Here is a 21495-nt window from a genome sequence, read left to right as displayed (position 1 = left end):
AAGACTCGTACTCGGCAAAAGTGCTTTATCCGTACTGGATACTCGTTTCAGCCGAGTATCTGGCTCAACTCTAGTGGGAGGTTAATGAAAATTCTCTTGGTAGTGATTGCTATTGTAACAGGTGGAATTGCGTCCTACTCCGCAATTCCCCTGGGATCTGCCTGGATTGGAGGAGCAGGTTCACTTAAATTATGGGGTGGGCTTTTATTTTGTTATAACTAGACTGGACTGAGTCATTGGTAACCCTGTTGCTTCCTTCTGCGTTACTTCCGACAGTCCGGGGGTTGAGTTGGTGGCGTGGGGTACACACTAGATGGTGCTCCTCGCTAGAAATGAGTGTTTGTGCTCACATTGTCTTTCCTGCCGTGAATGCTCATAGTCTAACTTGTTGCTGTTGCTGGGGCATTTAAGTCATTGCGGGCTGAAGCGTTTGTGAGGTAGGTTAATTGATTTTATTATCAAGCACCGTCAGTATTTCATACCCGTATGCTTGGGTTAAACTGTGTTTTTATTATTTTAGCTTCACTATGGAGATTTTCTTGCGCCATCATTGGTTCAGAGCAAGACAAAATATGCAGCATTCAATCACTCGGTATGTATATATAACATACAGATGTTTGTAACATTCCGTGTCAGTAGTATTAGTAACAATCGGTTTGCACCCAATGTTTACAGGGCGGGCAGTGATCAGCGTCTAGGGTAACTCCACGCCACCCCAGGCTGCTGTTTTGTTGGGGTTGGATTGTAGCCCCATTTCGTTTGCTGCCTTTTATTGATGTGGATGGGTCATATTGCCCCTTGAGTTCTACCGATGCCAGAAGACTGTCAGTCACGCATGTTTTGATTTAATGGCTGTATGAGATCGCATGTAACAACGTTTATGTTCTTTTTTTTTGTTGTTTGTCTTGTTTGTTTGGTGTATTGGTGTGCGTGTGCACGTTTGCTTGTGTGTGTGTGTGTGTGTGTGTGAGAGAGAGAGTGTTTTGTGGTTGACTGACAGTCGTTCACCCCATTCTTTTAATCAGGGTGGCTGCACCCCTACGGCGGGCTGGAGCGTCTTTGCAAGCAGCTTCGCCATAGTTAAGCGAAGTAGCTTGTACTGTGCCAGTTGGTTTTGTATTGACATATTGTATGCACTGTGTTAAATCCTGTGTTTTAAGCTCTTTCTCTTTTATATCTTTTGGACAGGTGTGGTTGGGCCTAGGCAACCGGCAGGCAGATCTTGCGGTGGTGGACCCCTTTTCACTTTTCTTGCTGTGTTGCATGATGGGTGTTTATTTTATTCTTTTTGTGTTTGTTATTTCTTTTGCGAGTGGTGTGTATTCCAAGGTTCCTTTTTCTTTTATTCTGATTGCCGTGGTAAGCCTTAGCCCCGCCCCAATTACCTTCTAACCTTTGCATAGGCTTTCGATAAGCAGTGTAGCTACCTGTTTTGTATGTAGATGGGTGTTGCAGCCGCCCTGAGTAACTTTCTTTTTTTGTATTGTATTTGGTAAAGGGGTAGAGAACCCCAACTGTGTCTGTGTGGAATATCACAGTCTCCCAAGATTTTAAGTGTGTGTTTGAATTTAAAAACTGATTGAAAAGAATTAATAAATTGTTTTTTGTGGAACTCGTGTCTCTTCCTTGAAGTGTGTACGAACCTGGGTGCCTATTGAAGTAAAAAGGGGTTAGTAGTTGGCCTGAGGTGAACCTCCCTCAGGTGTCGTAGTCGATTATTACAAATTACCTAGCCTCTGCTACACTATATTATTTGGTTAAGTATTAGAAATCAAAATGTGTGCCTTGAAGAGAATTGGTTTCCAAGATGGAAAATGAGAGAAGCAAATTGGGGGTTATATAGCATGAAGGCAAGTGGTAGGCTGATGGGAATAATGTCAGATATGAGTAATGATGTTGAGGAGTTAAACTCAGTCATTACAAATATATGTGAGTCAGCAGAAGAGGTTCTTGGCAAATCTTCTGGGATGAGGAAAAAGAGAATGGTACTTTGGTGGTCAGATGATTGTAAGGAAGCAATTAAAGCTAGAAATAAAGCTTTCAAAATTGTTAAATCAAACCATTCTTATACTAATTTAATGGAATACAAAAAAAAAAAATCACATTCCAAGGTTAAAAGAATTATAAGAGAAGCTAAAAGGAAATATTGGCGTGATTTCTGTTCTAAAATAGGGGCGGAAGTCAAAGTGGATGATATTTGGAGCGTGATTAAAAAGATGGGAGGCATTAGAAGGGAATTTTCCTTACCTGTGATTAAAACCAATGATGTGGAGGCAGTAACTAATCAAGAGAAAGCAGAGATGCTTGCGAAAAGTTTTGTTAAGGTTCATAGTTCACAGAACTTAACTGATGAAGAATTGTCTTGGAGAGTTAAAGTAATAGATGAGAATAGAGGATTGCTGGAAAATCAGGTAATAAGTGAGAGTGTACTTGATAAGGATTTTACATTATTTGAGCTTAGGAGAGCTTTAAATGGGGTTAGGAACACTTCACCAGGGAAAGATGGTATATGTTATAAAATGATTAATGAAGTCAATGACGTGGCTAAATATGTAATTTTAAGTCTTTTTAATAAGATTTGGGAGCAAGGTAGATTGCCTTTGTGTTGGAAACATTCTGTAGTGGTTCCGATTGGAAAACCAGGGAAGGATAAAACTGAAGTTAAAAGTTATAGGCCAATAGCATTAACATCTAATTTATGTAAGATTATGGAAAGAATGATCACTAGAAGGCTAGTATATGAAATTGGAAAAAAAAGGTCTTGTCTCCCCACACCAGAGCGGGTTCCGTAGTGGACGTACTACAATGGACCCTATTGTATGTTTAGAAAATGAAACAAGGAAAGCACAAGTCAATAAAAAATCAGTTTTAGCAACATTCTTTGATATAGAGAAAGCGTATGATATGCTATGGAAGGAGGGGTTGTTAATTAAGCTGAATAGGATGGGTATTAATGGCAAGATGTTTAACTGGATTAGAGACTTCCTAAAGGACAGAACAATAGAAGTAAGAGTTGGGGTTAACTTCTCTAACATCTATTCAATAGAATATGGAACATCTCAAGGTGGTGTATGCAGTCCAATACTGTTCAACATTATGATTAATGATGTTTTTAATAAAACAGATGACAGAATCAATAGAGCATTATATGCTGCTGATAGAGCTTTGTGGATAAAAGGACGAAATATTGATATTAGAACTAAAATGCAATTAGCTATCAACAAGGTAGAAAAATGGGCATGTGAGTGGGGTTTTCATTTGTCTGTAGAAAAGACTCAATTTATTTGTTTTTCAAAGAAAAGAGTAAGTCCCATGCTAGAGCTTAAGTTGTATAACCAGTCCTTAGAGCAAGTTAATATTGTTAGGTACTTGGGAGTTTGGTTTGATGTCAAGTTAACATTTAAGGAACATATTCAGAAAATAATTGAGAAATACAAAAAGGGCATTAATGTTTTGAAATGTTTATCAGGGTACAACTGGGGAGCCTCAGGGATGTCCCTTAAAATAACTTTTATTGCACTGATAAGATCAGTTTCAGCTTATGGCTGTATTGTGGATCTTTCAGCATCTAAGACATTGCTTAATGAACTCAATAGAAAGCAGGCTAAAAGTCTCAGTCCGTCTTACTAGACGATGGATCGTCTCGCCTGTTGTGGACTTGTAGGGTTGCAACGTCTACTGTGGCTGAACAAACCAATGCGCAAGTGGCAGTCCTTCCCGTACTTCTGACAGGTGAAGGTGGAGCATTCCTGGGCTGTGTGAGGGAATTTTAATGGATGAACATTATTATTCTCTGTGTTTCTATATGTTGAGCTCAAGTGACTTAATGGATGAACATTATTATTCTCTGTGTGTTGAGCTCAAGTGGCCTATACTGAGAAAGATGTTTTTCCTATGTTGTAATCGCTTTTCTGTGGCCTTGGTGGTAATGAGCAAGGTGCTTGAGTTCGTCCTAACTATGCATCTTATGACGTAACCACCTTTTCCTGACCTCGGTGGTGATAAGCAGGGAGCTTGAGCTCTCCCTAACTCGCATCTGCCTGCACATACCAGAGCACGCCAGGTGCACTCATTAGTAAAACTTCATAGAAAATCTTGAGCCAATCACGTGAAGATACAAGCAGTAAGCGAATGCTTTAGAGTATAATAGATAGTAGCCACAAAAACACAACTCAGAGAGCGTGCGCATACTCTCACATCACTAGAGTTGATGTTCTGCTTTAATTTTCTTTCTTTCCTTTCTTATATACCTTTGTATGATTTACTATAATAAATGACTGAAAAGATGACTGCTAAGTGTTCTGAAGTGCTTATTAGAAATTTCCATTACAGCTGTTATAGCCAGTTTCCTCAATCTCCGCTTCTCTGCTGCTTTCTCAGCTCTAGTTGTCTCGGATTCCAGGACACCTTTTCTTACACTGCTTCTCCAGGCTACCCTGTCCTCTGCCAAATCTTACCATTCATTTACTGAGATGTTACAGGCCTTCATGTCCCTCTTGCACACATCCTTGTATCTCAGATGTGGGCGGCCCCTGGGTCTTGTTCCTTCAGCTAGTTCGCCATACAGTATGTCTTTGGGAATTCTGCCATCGTCAAGTCTTCTTACATGGCCAAGCCATCGGAGGCAACGCAGGGACAGTGTTGCAAACAAGCTGGGGACCTTGGCTCTTTGGAGGACTTCTGTATTTGTCACCTTGTCCTTCCAGGTGATTCCCAGGATTCGCCGCAAACACCGAAGGTGGAAACTGTTCAGCCGTGACTCCTGGTGAGCATAAGTTGTCCAGCACTCGCTGCTGTATAGAAGTGTGCTTAGGACGCATGCTTGATATACCTGCACCTTGGTGTTTATGGTGAGCATTCGGTTGTCCCACACTCTGCTTTTAAGTCTGGACATTGTTGCAGCAGCCTTGGCTATTCTGTTGTTGATTTCCACATCCAGAGATAGATTGTCAGTCATTGTGGATCCAAGGTAGGTGAAGGCATTTACCACTTTGAGAGGTGTGTCGTCAATCATAAGCACTGGCGTTTCTGTTGGATCCTGTCCCATGACCTTGGTCTTTTTGGTGCTTGTGGTCAGACCAAATTCCTTACAGGCATGGGAGAATCTGTCCAGCATGTTCTGCAGTTCCTCTGCTGTGTGAGCCACCAGTGCTGCATCATCTGTGAAGAGCAGCTCGCGAATTAATAAATGTCTAACTTTAGTCTTGGCCCCGAGTCTTGCCAGGTTGTATAATTTCCCACTGGACCTGCTATGTAGATGGACACCATCCATTGACTCCTGGAAGACATAGGATAGCATGGCCGAGAAGAATATCCCAAACAGGGTTGGAGCCAGAACACAGCCTTGTCTAACGCCACTGCTGGTCTTGAAGGGTTCAGATGAGATGCCATTGTTGATAATCACACAGTGAGTATTTTCGTGGAAGGATTTAATTATGCTGAGAAGGGTGGGTGGGCAGCCAAACTTTTCCAATATCTTGAACAGACCATCTCTGCTGACTAGATCGAACGCTTTTGTAAAGTCGATGAAAGCTATATACAATGGTTTCTGCTGTTCCCAGCATTTCTCCTGGAGTTGCCTGAGGGAGAATACCATGTCTATGGTCGACCTTTGGGCTCTGAAACCACACTGTGACTCTGGGTATATACGAGCAGCAATAATCTGTAGTTTTCCCAAGGCTACACGTGCGAACACTTTGCCAACTATTACCAGCAAGGATATATCTCGGTAGTTATTGCAGTCCATTCGGTCACCTTTGCTTTTATACAGGTTTATTGTGTTGAAGTCCTGCATTTCTTGAGGCACAGCACGTTCAGACCAGCAAAGTTTTAATAGGTTGTGTGGATGTTGGATAAGAACTGGTCCTCCAGACTTGATCACTTCGCCAGGGATACCATCACTTCCTGCAGCTTTTCCACTGGTGAGGCTGTTTATGGCTTTTGTGAGTTCATCTACTGTTGGTTCAGCATCCAGCTCTTCAATGATGTCAAAACTGGGAAGCGAGCTGAGTGCTGCTTCCGATACAGTGTTCTCAGTCCCATATACTTCCAGGTAGTGTTCCACCCATCTATCCATCTGCTTGGATGTGTCCGTGATCAGCTGTCCAGTCCTGGATTTCAAGGGGGCTGTTTTGGTGTGGACTGGTCCAAAAGCATTCTTCATGCCATCATACATCCCTTGGATGTTGCCTGTATCAGCACATGTCTGTACCCGTATCTCCAAGCTGAGCTTTGTCCAGTATAGGTTGGCACATTCACGGGCAGTGCATTGAGCTGTACCCTTGGCTGTCCTCAGTCTTTCCCAATTTTGCCTTGTTGGATGCTGCTTGAAGTTTAGCAGGGCAGTTCGTTTGGCTTCTGTGACTTTGGACATCTCGGGCCAGGAGGCTTCAAACCAGTCGGCATTCTTCTTATTTCTTTTTCCAAACACCTTGACTGCAGACTCATGAGTGATGGTCTTGATAGAATCCCATTTGTCTGATGCAAGGTCATGATGTAGGTCTTCTGCTGAGAAGACATGCCTCAAGGTGTCTAAGAATTCCTCTGCTTTAGCTGGATCTCTGCAGCTGCATGTGTTGATACAAGGGATTGCATCTCTCTTATGCCCCTTTTCCACCAAAGCAGTTCCAGGGCTGGTTCGGGGCCAGTGCTTACAACCCCGATTCCAAAAAAGTTGGGACAAAGTACAGATTGTAAATGAAAACGGAATGCAATGATGTGGAAGTTTCAAAATTCCATATTTTATTCAGAATAGAACATAGATGACATATCAAATGTTTAAACTGAGAAAATGTATCATTTGAAGAGAAAAATTAGGTGATTTTAAATTTCATGACAACACCACATCTCAAAAAAGTTTGGACAAGGCCATGTTAACCACTGTGAGACATCCCCTTTTCTCTTTACAACAGTCTGTAAATGTCTGGGGACTGAGGAGACAAGTTGCTCAAGTTTAGGGATAGGAATGTTAACCCATTCTTGTCTAATGTAGGATTCTAGTTGCTCAACTGTCTTAGGTCTTTTTTGTTGTATCTTCCGTTTTATGATGCATCAAATGTTTTCTATGGGTGAAAGATCTGGACTGCAGGCTGGCCAGTTCAGTACCCAGACCCTTCTTCTACGGAGCCATGATGCTGTGATTGATGCAGTATGTGGTTTGGCATTGTCATGTTGGAAAATGCAAGGTCTTCCCTGAAAGAGATGTCTGGATGGGAGCATATTTTGCTCTAGAACCTGGATATACCTTTCAGCATTGATGGTGTCTTTCCAGATGTGTAAACTGCCCATGCCACACGCACTAATGCAACCCCATACCATCAGAGATGCAGGCTTCTGAACTGAGCGCTGATAACAACTTGGGTCGTCCTTCTCCTCTTTAGTCCGAATGACATGGCATCCCTGATTTCCATAAAGAACTTCAAATTTTGATTCGTCTGACCACAGAACAGTTTTCCACTTTGCCACAGTCCATTTTAAATGAGCCTTGGCCCAGAGAAGATGTCTGCGCTTCTGGATCATGTTTAGATACGGCTTCTTATTTGAACTATAGAGTTTTAGCTGGCAACGGCCGATGGCATGGTGAATTGTGTTCACAGATAATGTTCTCTGGAAATACTCCTGAGCCCATTTTGTGATTTCCAATACAGAAGCATGCCTGTATGTGATGCACTGTCGTCTAAGGGCCCGAAGATCACGGGCACCCAGTATGGTTTTCCGGCCTTGACCTTTATGCACAGAGATTCTTCCAGATTCTCTGAATCTTTTGATGATATTATGTACTGTAGATGATGATATGTTCAAACTCTGCAATTTTACACTGTCGAACTCCTTTCTGATATTGCTCCACTATTTGTCGGTGCAGAATTAGGGGGATTGGTGATCCTCTTCCCATCTTTACTTCTGAGAGCTGCTGCCACTCCAAGATGCTCTTTTTATACCCAGTCATGTTAATGGCCTATTGCCAACTGACCTAATGAGTTGCAATTTGGTCCTCCAGCTGTTCCTTTTTTGTACCTTTAACTTTTCCAGCCTCTTTTTGCCCCGTCCCAACTTTTTTGGGATGTGTTGCTGTCATGAAATTTCAAATGAGCCAATATCTGGCATGAAATTTCAAAATGTCTCACTTTTGACATTTGATATGTTGTGTATGTTCTATAGTGAATTCAATATCAGTTTTTGAGATTTGTAAATTATTGCATTCCATTTTTATTTACAATTTGTACTTTGTCCCAACTTTTTTGGAATCAGGGTTGTAGTTTGGAACCGGGATTTCTGTTTCCACTGACAAACAACTGGCTCTGGGGCCAGAAAAAATGGTTCCAGGCTAGCACCAACTCTCTGCTGGGCCAGAGGAAAGAATCGCTTATGTCAGCCGGGGGGGGCGGAGTTGTTAAGACCAACAACAATAACAAGACCGCAAAAGATCGCCACTTTTAAGTGACGAGAAGCAGCAGCTGTACAAACGCAAAGTTATCCATTATTATTATTATTGTTGTTGTTTTTGTTGCTGCTGCTGCTTCTTCCGTGTTGCTTTTGCTTCGATATTCGCGCCAAGGTTTATGCAAACATAGCGATGTAACTGACATATACAGTGACGTAACTGATGTATACAGTGACGTAACTGATGTGGCTTCCCTTAGCACCGCGAGCTATGGAAAAGCAAACTGGTTCTCAGCTGGCTCGCAAGTTGAACGAATTGTGAACCAGCACCAGCCCCGAACCAGCTCTGGAACTGATTTGGTGGAAAAGGGGTATTAGAGTGATGCATCTTCTTCAGCTGTAATCTTGTCTTGGTGCACACTAAGGAATGGTCTGTGTCACAATCTGCACTGTGATAGGTTCGGGATCTGAGAACACTGTTGAGTGTCTGGTGATAATGAGATCTAATTGATGCCAGTGGCCTGATCTGAGGCGTCTCCATGACACTTTATGACAATCCTTGCTCTGGAAGAAGGAGTTTGTTACACATAGGTTGTGGAAACAGCAGAGCTCCAAGAGCCGTTGACCGTTTTCATTCATTCTGCCAATACCATGGTGACCTAGACAAGTTGGCCAAGCAGCTTGATCACTTCCTACTCTTGCATTAAAATCACCAAGGAGGAGGAGGATATTTAGGAAGTAGGTACTATAATACAACACAGGTTTATACAGATGCATCTAAAGATTCAGAGGGAACAACAGGTATTGCAGTTTATATCCCTGATTACAAAATCTCTATTAAAAAGAGAACATCAGATCATCTGTCTATATTTGCAGCTGAAATGACCCCCATTATTATTGTATTACAGTGGATAGAAGAAACTAGGCCCCCTAAAGCAGTTATTTGTTCTGATTCTTTGTCATCTCTCACATCCATTCAAAGTGGAGAATCGTCATGTTGAGAGGACTTATTGAATGAAATTAATAATATCTTATTTGCAATCAGTCAACAGGGAATATCAATCGAGTTTGTATGAGTTCCAGCCCATAAAGGAGTCAGTGGCAATGAGGAAGCAGACAAGCTGGCAAAAGAGGCAACCAAAGAAGAGGAGGTTCAATTAAGTATTCCACTCAGTAGATCAGAAGTTAAAGTGCATATTCTGGACCAATTTCATTTTTTTTATATGAAAGTATGTCCCTTTACCCACTCATCCAGAAGGGTAATTTTGCACAAGGCCATCTGTCTACAGCAGAAAAAATAAAATAAAATGTGTCTGGAAAAATCCCAAGGGAGTCTGGAGCCAGATTCGTGACATCACCTGTGGAAGTGCCAGCAGGCTGCGAGAGCTTGCACAGTTTCAGTGCACAGCCTGTGTAGACCAAGCGCTCCCATTTCTCTCTCATTGTCTGGTCTTTTGGAAAACGATGAGAACTAATCCCATCAAGATTGGTGTTGCTACACCCTCCTACTATACATCTGTTAACCATTTTAATAATTATGCGATAACGTTGAAGAAATTTGCAGAAAACCACCACCAGGTCATTTTCTCAGAAACAAACCAGCGCTGATGTAGGATTCAGAGGGAGGCGTCCCGCAGATGACGTCACGAAAATCAATGTTTGCCGGGAAATTCAAATGCCAAGTTTTTTCAGAGGCGGACCAATTCGCCTCACATGGCTTGATTTCAACTGAATTTTTCTGGTATTGCGCAAGGTAAAAAAAAAAAAATGCAGAGAATGCAGAATGTGACAGATATTTGCCCAAAGTTTAATATAAAATAGGAGAATTACATTGATCTTGCTCCTGAATTTACCCGTGATATGCACTTTAAGGTACTCATTAAACATAAAGTTAACATATGGCAAGCTGAATGGGATAAGGCTGGGCTGCCAACTCTCAGGCAATGAGCGTGAGACACACGCATTTGACTGTCTTCACACGCTCACACGCCATACCTCCGATTTCTCATGCTGAAAAAAATCTAGTTTATCTATCTGATCTCAGCTACCCATTGCGTTGCACCAACCACTTGCGATTGATCAATTACGCCTTACGCACGGCTAAACAGGCAGAGAGGTGTTCCCTTCTGTACACGCTCCCCTATGGTAGGTGGCGCATCTAATGATGCTGCACTCGCCGGAAGTTGGATAATTGCCTACCGTCAATTTAGAGGAAGAGGAGAGAGAAGAAGGTATCCGAGTTGAAGACGAGTGTCTCAGACAGGTTTGTACATATGCACGCCAATGTGTGGCGTTACTGGCGTAATTATGAACTTATATAAAGTTTCTTAATCATTTTAGCCTATATGTGTTGTGAGAATATTTAATGTCATATCGAGAGCTGTGTACTAGGCATGCTAAATCATTATAGGCCGACTGCCGTGCCACAGCCTCTATCTTCCCCAACAAGCAGCATGGGAGAGCACCTCCTTAGCACACGTTTATTAAGGCGCATTTTTAGTTTGTTTACTGTATGTTATCATACTTTATGACTTTATTTGAAGCCATACTGGAAATGTTGTAAAATAAAGCAAGTTAGAGATAATATTACAAATGCAAGAAGAGCCATTAGCCACCATACCTATTGTTTATTTACAGGGTATTTAAATTATTTATGATGTATGTAATTGTTCAGTTAAAGTAAATAAAGCATGGTCACCTGTAATATCAAAGAACTTGAACTTGTTGTGAATAATAAAAAAAAAAAAGACAGAGAACAATATACTGAGGAGACAGGGTTTCAAAGAGGGCAAGACAGGTAGAGAATATTTGTCAGATAACAGGCCCTGATGAATGCTCTATTACTAATAAGAAACATAGATAAGAAATAAATTAATAAGAAATATATTAATATAGCTTATTTAAGTATGACCAAAATTTTTAAGCCCAACTTTGTGTGCACATTCCCACCTATGGCCAAGGTTCAGCTTTTTGTGTTTCAATACTGTTCAAACTTAATCATTTTAGTGTTTCTTGTAGCACATGCACATTTTGCTTACTGTTTAAGCATTTTATTTGTTCTTTTGCTGTTGATATTTTTCCCCATGCCAATCTTCTGCTGAACCCAGTGGTGGGGAAAGCCCTTAAATGCATTATGAATAGTCAGTGAGGGACAATCTTATTTTTGCAACAGTTATTAAAACCTTAACATTTAGTTTCAATTCAGAAGGTGTTTAGGCTTAGCTGATGAAATATTTTCAAACATGAACTTGCCTTTAAATCTGAAACACAGGTCTATAGGGCTACAGGAACATTGGCAGTCATCTGTAGTTTTCTAGTGTGGGGGCTTTTAAGCCAAAACTTGGTGCTTTTGTTGGCCACAAGCTGAAGGCCTGGCAAGTCAGGGTGTGTAAGAATGTAGGTATGGCACAGCAGGCCACTCCAAAAATCCACCAGAATGCAGGAACATCTACTAAATCCAAAATCTCAACCCCCCCCCCCCATTGTCCATCTCCAGCTGGACGACCCACAGACAAAACACCAGAATGGAGGGGGACAAACTGAATACAAAATTCCCACTTACTGCGTGGTGTGCGGAAAAATTTTGCTGTCGACCCCCCCCCCAAAAAAAAAAACCTCACTCCAAGGAATTTTGAAAAGCTGGCAGCCCTGGATAAGGAGAAGAAAGGTAGACACTTATATAATATACAAAAAGATATCTCAAGTAGCAAACCGAGTTACTCAAACAGACAGGAGGAGGTTTGGTTTACAAGACTGAAAATAGGCCATACTGGATTAAATAACAGCTTATACGTTGTAAACAAACATCCATCTGGAAAATGTGAACTTTGTCGAGTGAGAGAGGATGTAGATCATGTTCTTTTAAGGTGCTTAAAATTCTACAGACAAAGAGAAAAACTGAAGAGGGAAGTGAACGCAGTCAAGAAAGCCTTTTCTTTAGACACCTTATTAGGTGAGCCGAGATCAGAAAACATCACTTGTGCTATAACATTTATCAAAGAAACAAAATTAGCAAATAGGATTTAGTTTGTTGTTTTGTGTTGTTTTTCCTTTTTATTCAATTTTTCTTTGAAATGGCATCCATTTGATTGCACCTCAGTCCAGTAGATGGCGGTAATACACTTTGCTTGTAAACTGCCATAAAACCTGACAGAAGAAGACTGATCTGAGGGCAGTGCGGGTTATCACTGTTCCCTTTTATTTCTCAGTGAGTTTAGAGGGGGGAGACATGCACAGTGCACACCTGGATTCATGGGAGTTATTTATTTGTTCAGCAGTAAAATCCAGAGTCATAGTCAGGTTTACTTCTTTAAGGTGCTGTGTACATTCAAAACCACACCCAATTCTACCGGATTAAAGGAACCATCAGTGAACATCGGGATTGAACTTCATCAGTCTAGAGAATGTTCACATTAACGCCGAGTTTTGACCAAAATCTCTGCAGAGATTTGAACTTTCCAGAATCAGGATCATTCATCCCAAAGAATTTCTCAGAAATGGACCACAAATCCACTCATATTCAGAAAGATAAAGATGTTTTTTAACCTGTAGATCATTAAATGTTATGAAATATGATATCCAGTTACAGAGCTTTAACAGAGTCACGTGAGCACTATAGCTGTAAAATGCTGGAAGAAGGTTGTTGGGTGTTGGCTGTTTAAAGCAGACTGACTGGTCTGACCTCTTTAACATTCATGGGCGTAACGACCATAGGCACTGGGGGGGACATGTCCCCCCCCCAATATTGGGAAAGTACCAATCTGTCCCCCCCAATATTTGGCGTATTAAATCAATATGAGACAAATAATATGCCATCCTGAACCATGGCTATATAATGAATCCTTGTTATGTCCGATTTACTTTCAATTTAGGAAGCACAGAGAAACAAACAAAAAAAACCTTTGCGACCACCCCCTATGATTGTGCACTTGGGTCAGCCCATGTGGTTCGTTGGTTTGAAAATCCACTCAGTCGGACTGTCAGGTAGGCTGCTGGTGGACACATTCAAATGGCGGTAGCCGCAAAGAAAAGGAAGGACCCATGGGCGTAAAAATGCGTATGGACGCGTCCATACCAATATTCAGCTGAGTTTAAAATGTCCATACCATTTTTGAATGGAGAAGCCGCGATGCGGGAAACGCTGAATAAAAACACCAAACGCGGTATCGCTTCCAGCTGATTTTCAGTTGTAAACAGACCTCTCAAAGACGGCTGACTATTGGTGGGGACAGCAGGTAAAAAAGCTTTATGAAGCTTTGATTGGCCCGCCTTCCGTTGCCTTGACGTTGCTATGGTTTTTGATTGGCCCGCCTCCCGTTGCCTTGACGTTGCTATGGTTTTTGATTGGCCCGCCTCCCGTTGCCTTGACGTTGCTATGGTTTTTGATTGGCCCACCTCCCGTTGCCTTGACGTTGCTATGGTTTTTTGTTGTCATTGGCTGTAAGCAGTAGCAAGCGGTAAAATCAGCATCCAGCTCGCTGCTACAGCAAAACAGCACGCAGTCAGTGATGTCGGGCAATAAAAGAAAACGTAAGGAAGACATAATATGACATTTTTGTCATATGATCCTGTAACAGCAAGGAGTTTCTGTTTGCAGTCTCTCTCTCTCTATGTCTGTCTCTCTCTCTCTCACACACACACACTAATAAATGCTTGTAGGTAATGCTAAATGTTTACTTATATTTACTTTTTTCTTGCTCATTGTTTGCATGTATATACATATGTATATATGCATGTGTATATGCGTATGTATGTAACCTCTGCAATAAAATGTAAAAATGTGAAACAATGGTCACTTAACCCTTTCAACTTAATGAATAAACATTTTTGCAAAATGCACTACAACTACCAAAACTCTTCACACTTCTACCACCCATACCTACATTACTTCCAGATTCTGAAATTGCAGTAACTCAAAAGGAAGCACATGATGTTTCAAATGTGTGAAAATAGTAAAAGTTGTGTGAAAATGAAGCAGCAGCACATAATTTTGATTGATTGTGTTGTTGTATTTTGGGTAGGTCATCCACTACAGCGAAATTCACAGCAACTTCAATGTCCACTTTCTCTGTGTGATAATGTATTGCCCGTATACATGCAGATGTTAGCCTAAGTCTAAGACTGAGTGTACCTGGTGCTAAAAATCAAAATAACACAAAGGAATGGACAACCAATCATTTGTACAGTGTAGGCCACATTTCATGCGACAACCATGGCGCACTGGGGCGCTTGGCCAAATTATGTCCCCACCAATATCAACACCGTTTTTACGCCCTTGGAAGGACCAACGGGCTGACATTCGCCTTTTTTTCCAGACGAGTCACAGACATGATGAGTCTGTCACAGAGAGTCACAGGCATGATGGAGGAAGGGAACAGACAGAGACCTGCTCTGAAGATGAACTGGTAAAGAGCATTGTATTACGAGTCCTTAAAACAACTTTATTTTTAACCTCATCATAGGCTGCATGTCATCAGTAGGCTAGTAATAAGAGCATACTGTCCTTTAATTAAATGTAAATAAATTAAATAAAATTATTATTTTGGTCAGTCATTATAGAGGGATTTCACTGACGTCACCCGAAACCGGAAGTAAACAGACCCTGCGCCATATTGGAAGACCAACAAACTCGTGATTAGGGGGAAATAACGGCAGTGGTATGTGAACCCACGAGAATAAAGTGGAGTGGCAAACGACTTAAACAAACAAATCTGAGCTGCTTTATTTATGATTTATTGGCCCAACAGTAGACTTGAAAGAAACCTGTGTGAGACTTGGCAAAAAACTGTGGATATAATGGATAAGTCTGTGCATGATCTGCGGACACTTTGAGGTAAGCAAACGCAAGAAATTCAGATTTAAAACATGCTAAACTGGCCCCAAGTTGATAACTGTATGAGGAGCAAGCCTCCCAGACTTCTACAATTTAATAATAATAATAATAATTTTAGGATGGTTTGGGGCTTGCTCTCCCTCCTATTATATAAATAAAGCATAGTTGTTGTGTAGGCATATATCATAAATACATATGTATAATTTGGATAAATTAACCTAAATTATGGATACCTTAATAGTAGCAAAAAGTATTAATTTTTCAACTGAAAAGATATCCACTAAAAGATAAAAAGATAAATTAAAGATAAAAAGATTAAAAGATAAATATCAACAAGATTACCTTGGCCATAACTATATGTAGGTTATTCTTAACAACAGCTGTAATATCATGAACCAAGCCGCTAACAACATAATTGTAAGCCTGTAGCCCTTTGTAGGCCTTCAAGTCATCAGCAGTGTAGGCACTGGGTGTAAACAACAAATAGTTTACAATGTCTGGGTAGCAAACAGATGGCAGAATTGGTGTCAGGTCCTCCTTATGTTTCCATTCTCCCTTGCCCCGAGCCTTATCATATGGGTCAAACCCATCAATCACAGCCAGTTTCTCCACATACCGTGCCCTTTCTGCAGCTGGTAATGTACTCACATAACCAGACTTATCAGCCATCGTGTCACTTCACTCTCGCTCGTAGTTTGTTTTGTATGTATATACTTGAGGTCTTCCAATATGGCGCCCTAACAAAATCTCGCGGTACAGTGACGTCATGCGGTAGCCCTCTATTCTTGAACGCCTCCATATTTTTGGGCCATTTATTTAGATAAAGTCAATATATTTTCTACAAAGTTCTATGTTGTTTTGACCTATTAACCAGGGTAATGCTCCTTTCTATTGCTTTGGTAGCCATTTTTTTGTAGCAATTTGGCATTTCTGCATTTGTTTGAAATGTGTGTGTGTGTGTGTGTGTGTGTGTGTGTGTGTGTGTGTGTGTGTTTGTTTGTGTGTGACTAGCTCTGGTGTGACAGATTTTCATGCAATGTTTTACATGTTTTTTGTATGTTGTATTGCGTTACATGTTTTGCAGTTGCACATTCTGTTTTGTGTTTTGCCTGATACACAATAAAAAAAAAAAACAAGATGTTAACATGTTCATTGGTAATTGTATTCATCAAAACAATGTTCTAGATAAGCACATCTTTATCAATAGGCCCATATAAAAACTGCACGAAATGCACTTAAAAATATTTTGGGAAGGGCTCAAATTTGGACCCCCCCAATATTTATACCATGGTTACGCCCTTGTTAACATTCCTTTACATATTACTGTTTGGAAATAAAAATTTACTTCACGGAGAATGATAGTCAGAGAACCAATTAAATCCACTGAATAGAAATTAGATTAGAAATAGAATTTGTATAAAATGACTTGGGAAAGAAGAATGATGTTCAGTTCTCACCTGTTTTTCATTTCTTTCTGCTTTAGCTGAAACTGTATCATGGCCTCTGTGCTGATCCATTGTGCACAAATAACAGATGAAGAGTTGGTCAGTACGACAGAAGATCTCGATTAGTTTGTCGTGTTCAGAGCAGATCTTCTCTTGGAGCTCTGCACAGGCTTCAACTAACTTGTGCTTCTTAAAGGCAGGAGACTGATAGTGAGGTTTAAGATGATCTTCACAATAGGAGGCCTGACACACCAGACAGGAATTAGTGGCTTTGCGTTTTCTCCCAGTGCAGGAATCACATTCCACATCTCCAGGTCCAGCGTAACAATGAGCAGGAGAAGCAGCTTGGAGTTCAGTCTTCTTCAGTTTCTCCACCACTTCAGCCAGCATGTTGTTCCTGCACAGAACAGGCCTTGGAGTAAAAGTCTCTCTGCACTGGGGGCAGCTGTAGATGCCCTTCACATCCTCCTGATCCCAGCAGCCATTAATACACACCTTACAGAAACTGTGTCCACAGGGAATAGCTACAGGATCCTTCAGGAGATCCAGACACACTGGACAGCTGAACTGATTCACAGAAAAACGATCTACTGAAATACCAGCCTCTGCCATTTTCCTGTACTGAGAGAGAGAAAGACTCTGAACTTTCTGCTGAGTTTCGTTTTCTCTGAAATGAACTTCCTGGTTCTGTGTGGCAGAGAGAGTGGGCGTGGCTATAAAGATAGGGCTTCTTTTTTGTAATGTGTAAGTAGGGGCCTGGCTATGTTAGCAAATTGCTATTCAGTGTGAAGGGATTTGAAACAGTGTGTGTGTGTATTTCCTACAGGGCATATAGACTTGAACAATCTTACTAGTGACAGTTTAAATGAACAATGAACACATCTCTCTCTCTCTCTCTCTCTCTCTCTCATGAACAGGATTATGAAGTGATTAATTGATCTGACCATCCATCCATCCATTATCTGTAACTGTAATTAAAGCATCTTTTATATTGAATTTGTTGTAATATTTGCACATAGTTTACTTACATTATGTTTAAATTTCTGATCCCATTCTGAAACCATAATAATCTAATAAACTACAAAATGGTCAAGCAGTAAAAATAAAATGATCAAAAAATGCCCAACGATAAAATGAAAAAGCAGAAGGGGAAGTGTGTGTGTGTGTGTGTGTGTGTGTGTACATTCTAAAAATAAATCTATAAATACCTCAAAAGTGGAAGTGTTTCTGATCAAAATTAAAAAATAAAAATTTCTCCTTAAGATAACATCGCATCTCCATTATAACATCAGCTGTAGTATTTCTCCTTGCAGCATCTCCTGTAGCTCTTTCATCAAAGAGCCTCCACGCAGCAGAAGTTTGTGGCTCCTCCTCCACTTGGCCCTCTAATGGTGGAGCTGGCTGGCTGCTGGGGGTGCATTTTGCTGCTGCGGCAGTTATTCTCTGAAGTGCCTCGTCAACAGCTCTGTTGTCACTGAATGCAAGCTTTTTAAACCTAGGATCCAGTAATGTGGTTTCTGAGAGGACAGTGTTGAACTCCATACGCAGAAATTTTCGGTCCATGGCTGAACAAAGAGCCGCAACCAATTCCTTTACTTTCTGCACGGTTACTGTCAGGTGGTGTTGGGCTGTCACGGGCTGAAGACCTTTGCAAAGCAGGGGCATTTTGGTGGCTGTGATATAGCTGAAGGAGAGAAAACAGCAACTTTTAAAATTAGGCTTTTTAAAAATCATGCAGCATATTGCTTTTTTCAATTTAGTTTTGTCAATCATATGTGTTGTTTCTTTCAATGTATAATAGTGACTGAATAGTAGTAGAGAAAAAACAATTGTCCAAGGTATCTGTCTGCACTTATCTCCACAGTCACCTCCTCAAATGGTTGCAGGCCGGTGCAGACCTCTTTCATGAGTTCCCATTCCTCTTGACTGAACGTATCAACAGGTGCGTTGATGAGGGCCAGGGTGGAGATCAAGTCAAGTCAAGTTTATTTGTATAGCGCTTTTAACAATAAACATTGTTGCAAAGCAGCTTTACAGAATTTGAACGACTTAAAACATGAGCTAATTTTATCCCTAATCTATCCCCAATGAGCACGCCTGTGGCGATGATGGCAAGGAAAAACTCCCTCAGACAACATGAGGAAGAAACCTCAAGAGGAACCAGACTGAAAAGGGAACCCATGCTCATTTGGGCAACAACAGACAACATGACTATAACATTAACAGTCCTAACATAAAGTCAGCTTTGTTGATGCTATAAACCCCCCACCGACGGAAACCCGAGCACAAAACCGTTCACGACAACCGCAGTCCCAAAGTCAGCAAGTCAACTGCAGTCCCCAGCCACAAAAGCACCACTGCAAAAGTCCAGAGCGTCCTCCAGGCACGACCCCCAACTGTCCACATGGGGCCGCCCTCCACAGGAGCGATGCGATGAGACTCCAACCAGACACAGGGCACCAGGATGGATCAGGCAGGCCCGAGGAGCAGAAGAGGTCAGCATCTCGAACCCAGGACCGACATGTAACTCAGAGGGACAGATTTGGGGGGGGGGGAGAAAACCTGGCATCTGGAGATGATGGCATCTTTTGTTTCAACATATAAAATGTTGAGTTCCATCTGCTAGCACACTCTTGTTTGGGCCTCAGTTCGGGCAACTCCATCTGGTGCTGTGTGAACTTCAGCCTCTCTGCAGCTACTGTGCTTCTGTGGAAAAGCTCCACAATAGCCTTTACCTTGTCCACGGTTGTTTTCACCACCTTCAGGGAATTTCTTATCAGGTTTAATGTATGCGCCAGACATAGGTGGTGGGTCCACTTCAGATTTTTTATGGCTTTGGTGATGTTTGCAGCATTATCACTCACACAGCACACCACTTTGTCCTGTACTTGCCACTCATTTATCATTCTTAATAGCTCCTCTACCAAGTTTTCTGCAGTGTGTCTTCAGTGAACTCAAAGCAGTCCAGCAGGCAAGATGTCATCTTGTAATTTTCAATAAAGTGTCAAGTGATGGACATGAAAGAGCAGGTGGTTCTAGAGGTCCAGCAGTCAGTTGTCAGGCAAACTGATGGAGCTTTTTTCACCCTGTCTTGCCATAATGCACGTTCTGTGTCATATAGTTTTGGGATCATTGTTAGGGACCAGAGGCGCATCTTGTCACCAGTCAAGGCAGGCAGCTGCTTGGGGCCCCTGATCCACTAGGTGGCGAAAGAGAGTCGAGATTTGACACTTGCGTTTTGAAAAGTCATTGCGCGTATTAACCTGCAAATAGAAAATTGTGCCTGTCGTACATAAACCAGCTATTCTTCTAATTACGACGTCAAGAAGAAAATGAAGAGGAGCTATCCACCTGGGAATGTAAAAAGAAAAAAGAAAAAAGAGGAAGAGGAGAGAAGAAAGCAAGACAGTGGTAAGTCAGTTGAAATAATAATGAATGATGTAGTGCTATATAATGGTGCTAGTCTAGTTTCATTCACGTTAGCATGGCCATACTTTTCTTTTGTTGATTTTAATGACTGTACTACAGTCACTGCCTGGTTTAATTTGACAGCAAAGTTAGTTAACTTAAGTTGGCTCTCCAACAGACCGCACGGTGTGCCATGCATGCCCATACAGTGTGATTGGTCAGCCCTAGCAGCAGATAAATAACTACCACCGTCGTTATCAGGCTGGGACCAACGCAGCTAGAGGAAGACACTCGAATATTTTCAAACCGGAAAATTTATGAAAATGCTGACATCTATTTGTAACTTTTTGTAACTTCACTTTTTGTAGCGTGTGAAATAAAAAAACATTACTGTTCACAATTTGTTGTTGATTTATTGAACTGCATGTGTTCGTAACTTCACAATTTGTAACTTGTGAAATAAAAAAAACTATATTGCTTAGAATTTGTTGATCGTCTCGTCTTCTTCCGCTTATCCAGGACCGGGTCGCGGAGGCAGCAGTCTAAGCATGGAAGCCCAAACTTCCCTTTCCCCAGACACCTCGGCCAGCTCCTCGGGAAGAACACCGAGGCGTTCCCAGGCCAGCCGAGAGACATAGTCCCTCCAGCGTGTCCTGGGTCTTCCCCGGGGCTTCCTCCCGGGGGGACATGCCTGGAACACCTCCCCAGGGAGGCGTCCAGGAGGCATCCGAAAAAGATGCCCGAGCCACCTCAGCTGGTTCCTCTCGATGTGGAGGAGCAGCGGCTCTACTCCGAGCTCCTCCCGAGTGACTGTGCTTCTCACCCTATCTCTAAGGGAGCGCCCAGCCACCCTGCGAAGGAAACTCATTTCAGCCGCTTGTATCCGCGATCTTGTTCTTTCTGTCATTACCCAAAGCTCATGACCATAGGTGAGAGTCGGAACGTAGATCGACCGGTAAATTGAGAGCTTCGCCTTTTGGCTCAGCTCCTTCTTCACCACGACGGACCGGTAAAGCGACCGCATCACTGCGGAGGCTGCACCGATCCGCCTGTCGATCTCACGCTCCATCCTTCCCTCACTCGTGAACAAGATCCCGAGATACTTAAACTCCTCCACTTGAGGCAGGACTTCTCCACCAACCTGGAGAGGGCAAGCCACCCTTTTCCGGTCGAGAACCATGGCCTCGGACTTGGAGGTGCTGATTCTCATCCCAGCCGCTTCACACTCGACTGCAAACCGCCCCAGTGCATGCTGAAGGTCCTGGTTTGAAGAAGCCAACAGGACAACATCATCCGCAAAAAGCAGAGATGAAATCCTGTGGTTCCCAAACAGGATTCCTTCCGGCCCCTGGCTGCACCTAGAAATTCTGTCCATAAAAATTATGAACAGAACCGGTGACAAAGGGCAGCCCTGACGGAGTCCAACATGCA

General features: G+C 41.9%; 1 protein-coding gene across 1 annotated transcript in view; it reads right to left on the bottom strand.

Moving 5' to 3' along the window:
- Nucleotides 1-17268, bottom strand: part of LOC132864408 (E3 ubiquitin/ISG15 ligase TRIM25-like) — a 42818-nt gene extending 25550 nt beyond the window's left edge. Inside the window, exon 1 of the mRNA XM_060897827.1 lies at nt 16669-17268. Coding sequence (XP_060753810.1) covers nt 16669-17268 — 600 coding nt within the window. The remainder of the gene's footprint in view (nt 1-16668) is intronic.
- Nucleotides 17269-21495: the final 4227 nt, after the last annotated feature.

The sequence above is a fragment of the Neoarius graeffei genome, chromosome 17 (assembly GCF_027579695.1).
Source record: "Neoarius graeffei isolate fNeoGra1 chromosome 17, fNeoGra1.pri, whole genome shotgun sequence".
Lineage (NCBI taxonomy): Eukaryota > Metazoa > Chordata > Actinopteri > Siluriformes > Ariidae > Neoarius > Neoarius graeffei.
The sequence above is the reverse complement of the archived record's forward strand: the minus strand, read 5'-3'. Positions and strand labels throughout refer to the sequence as shown.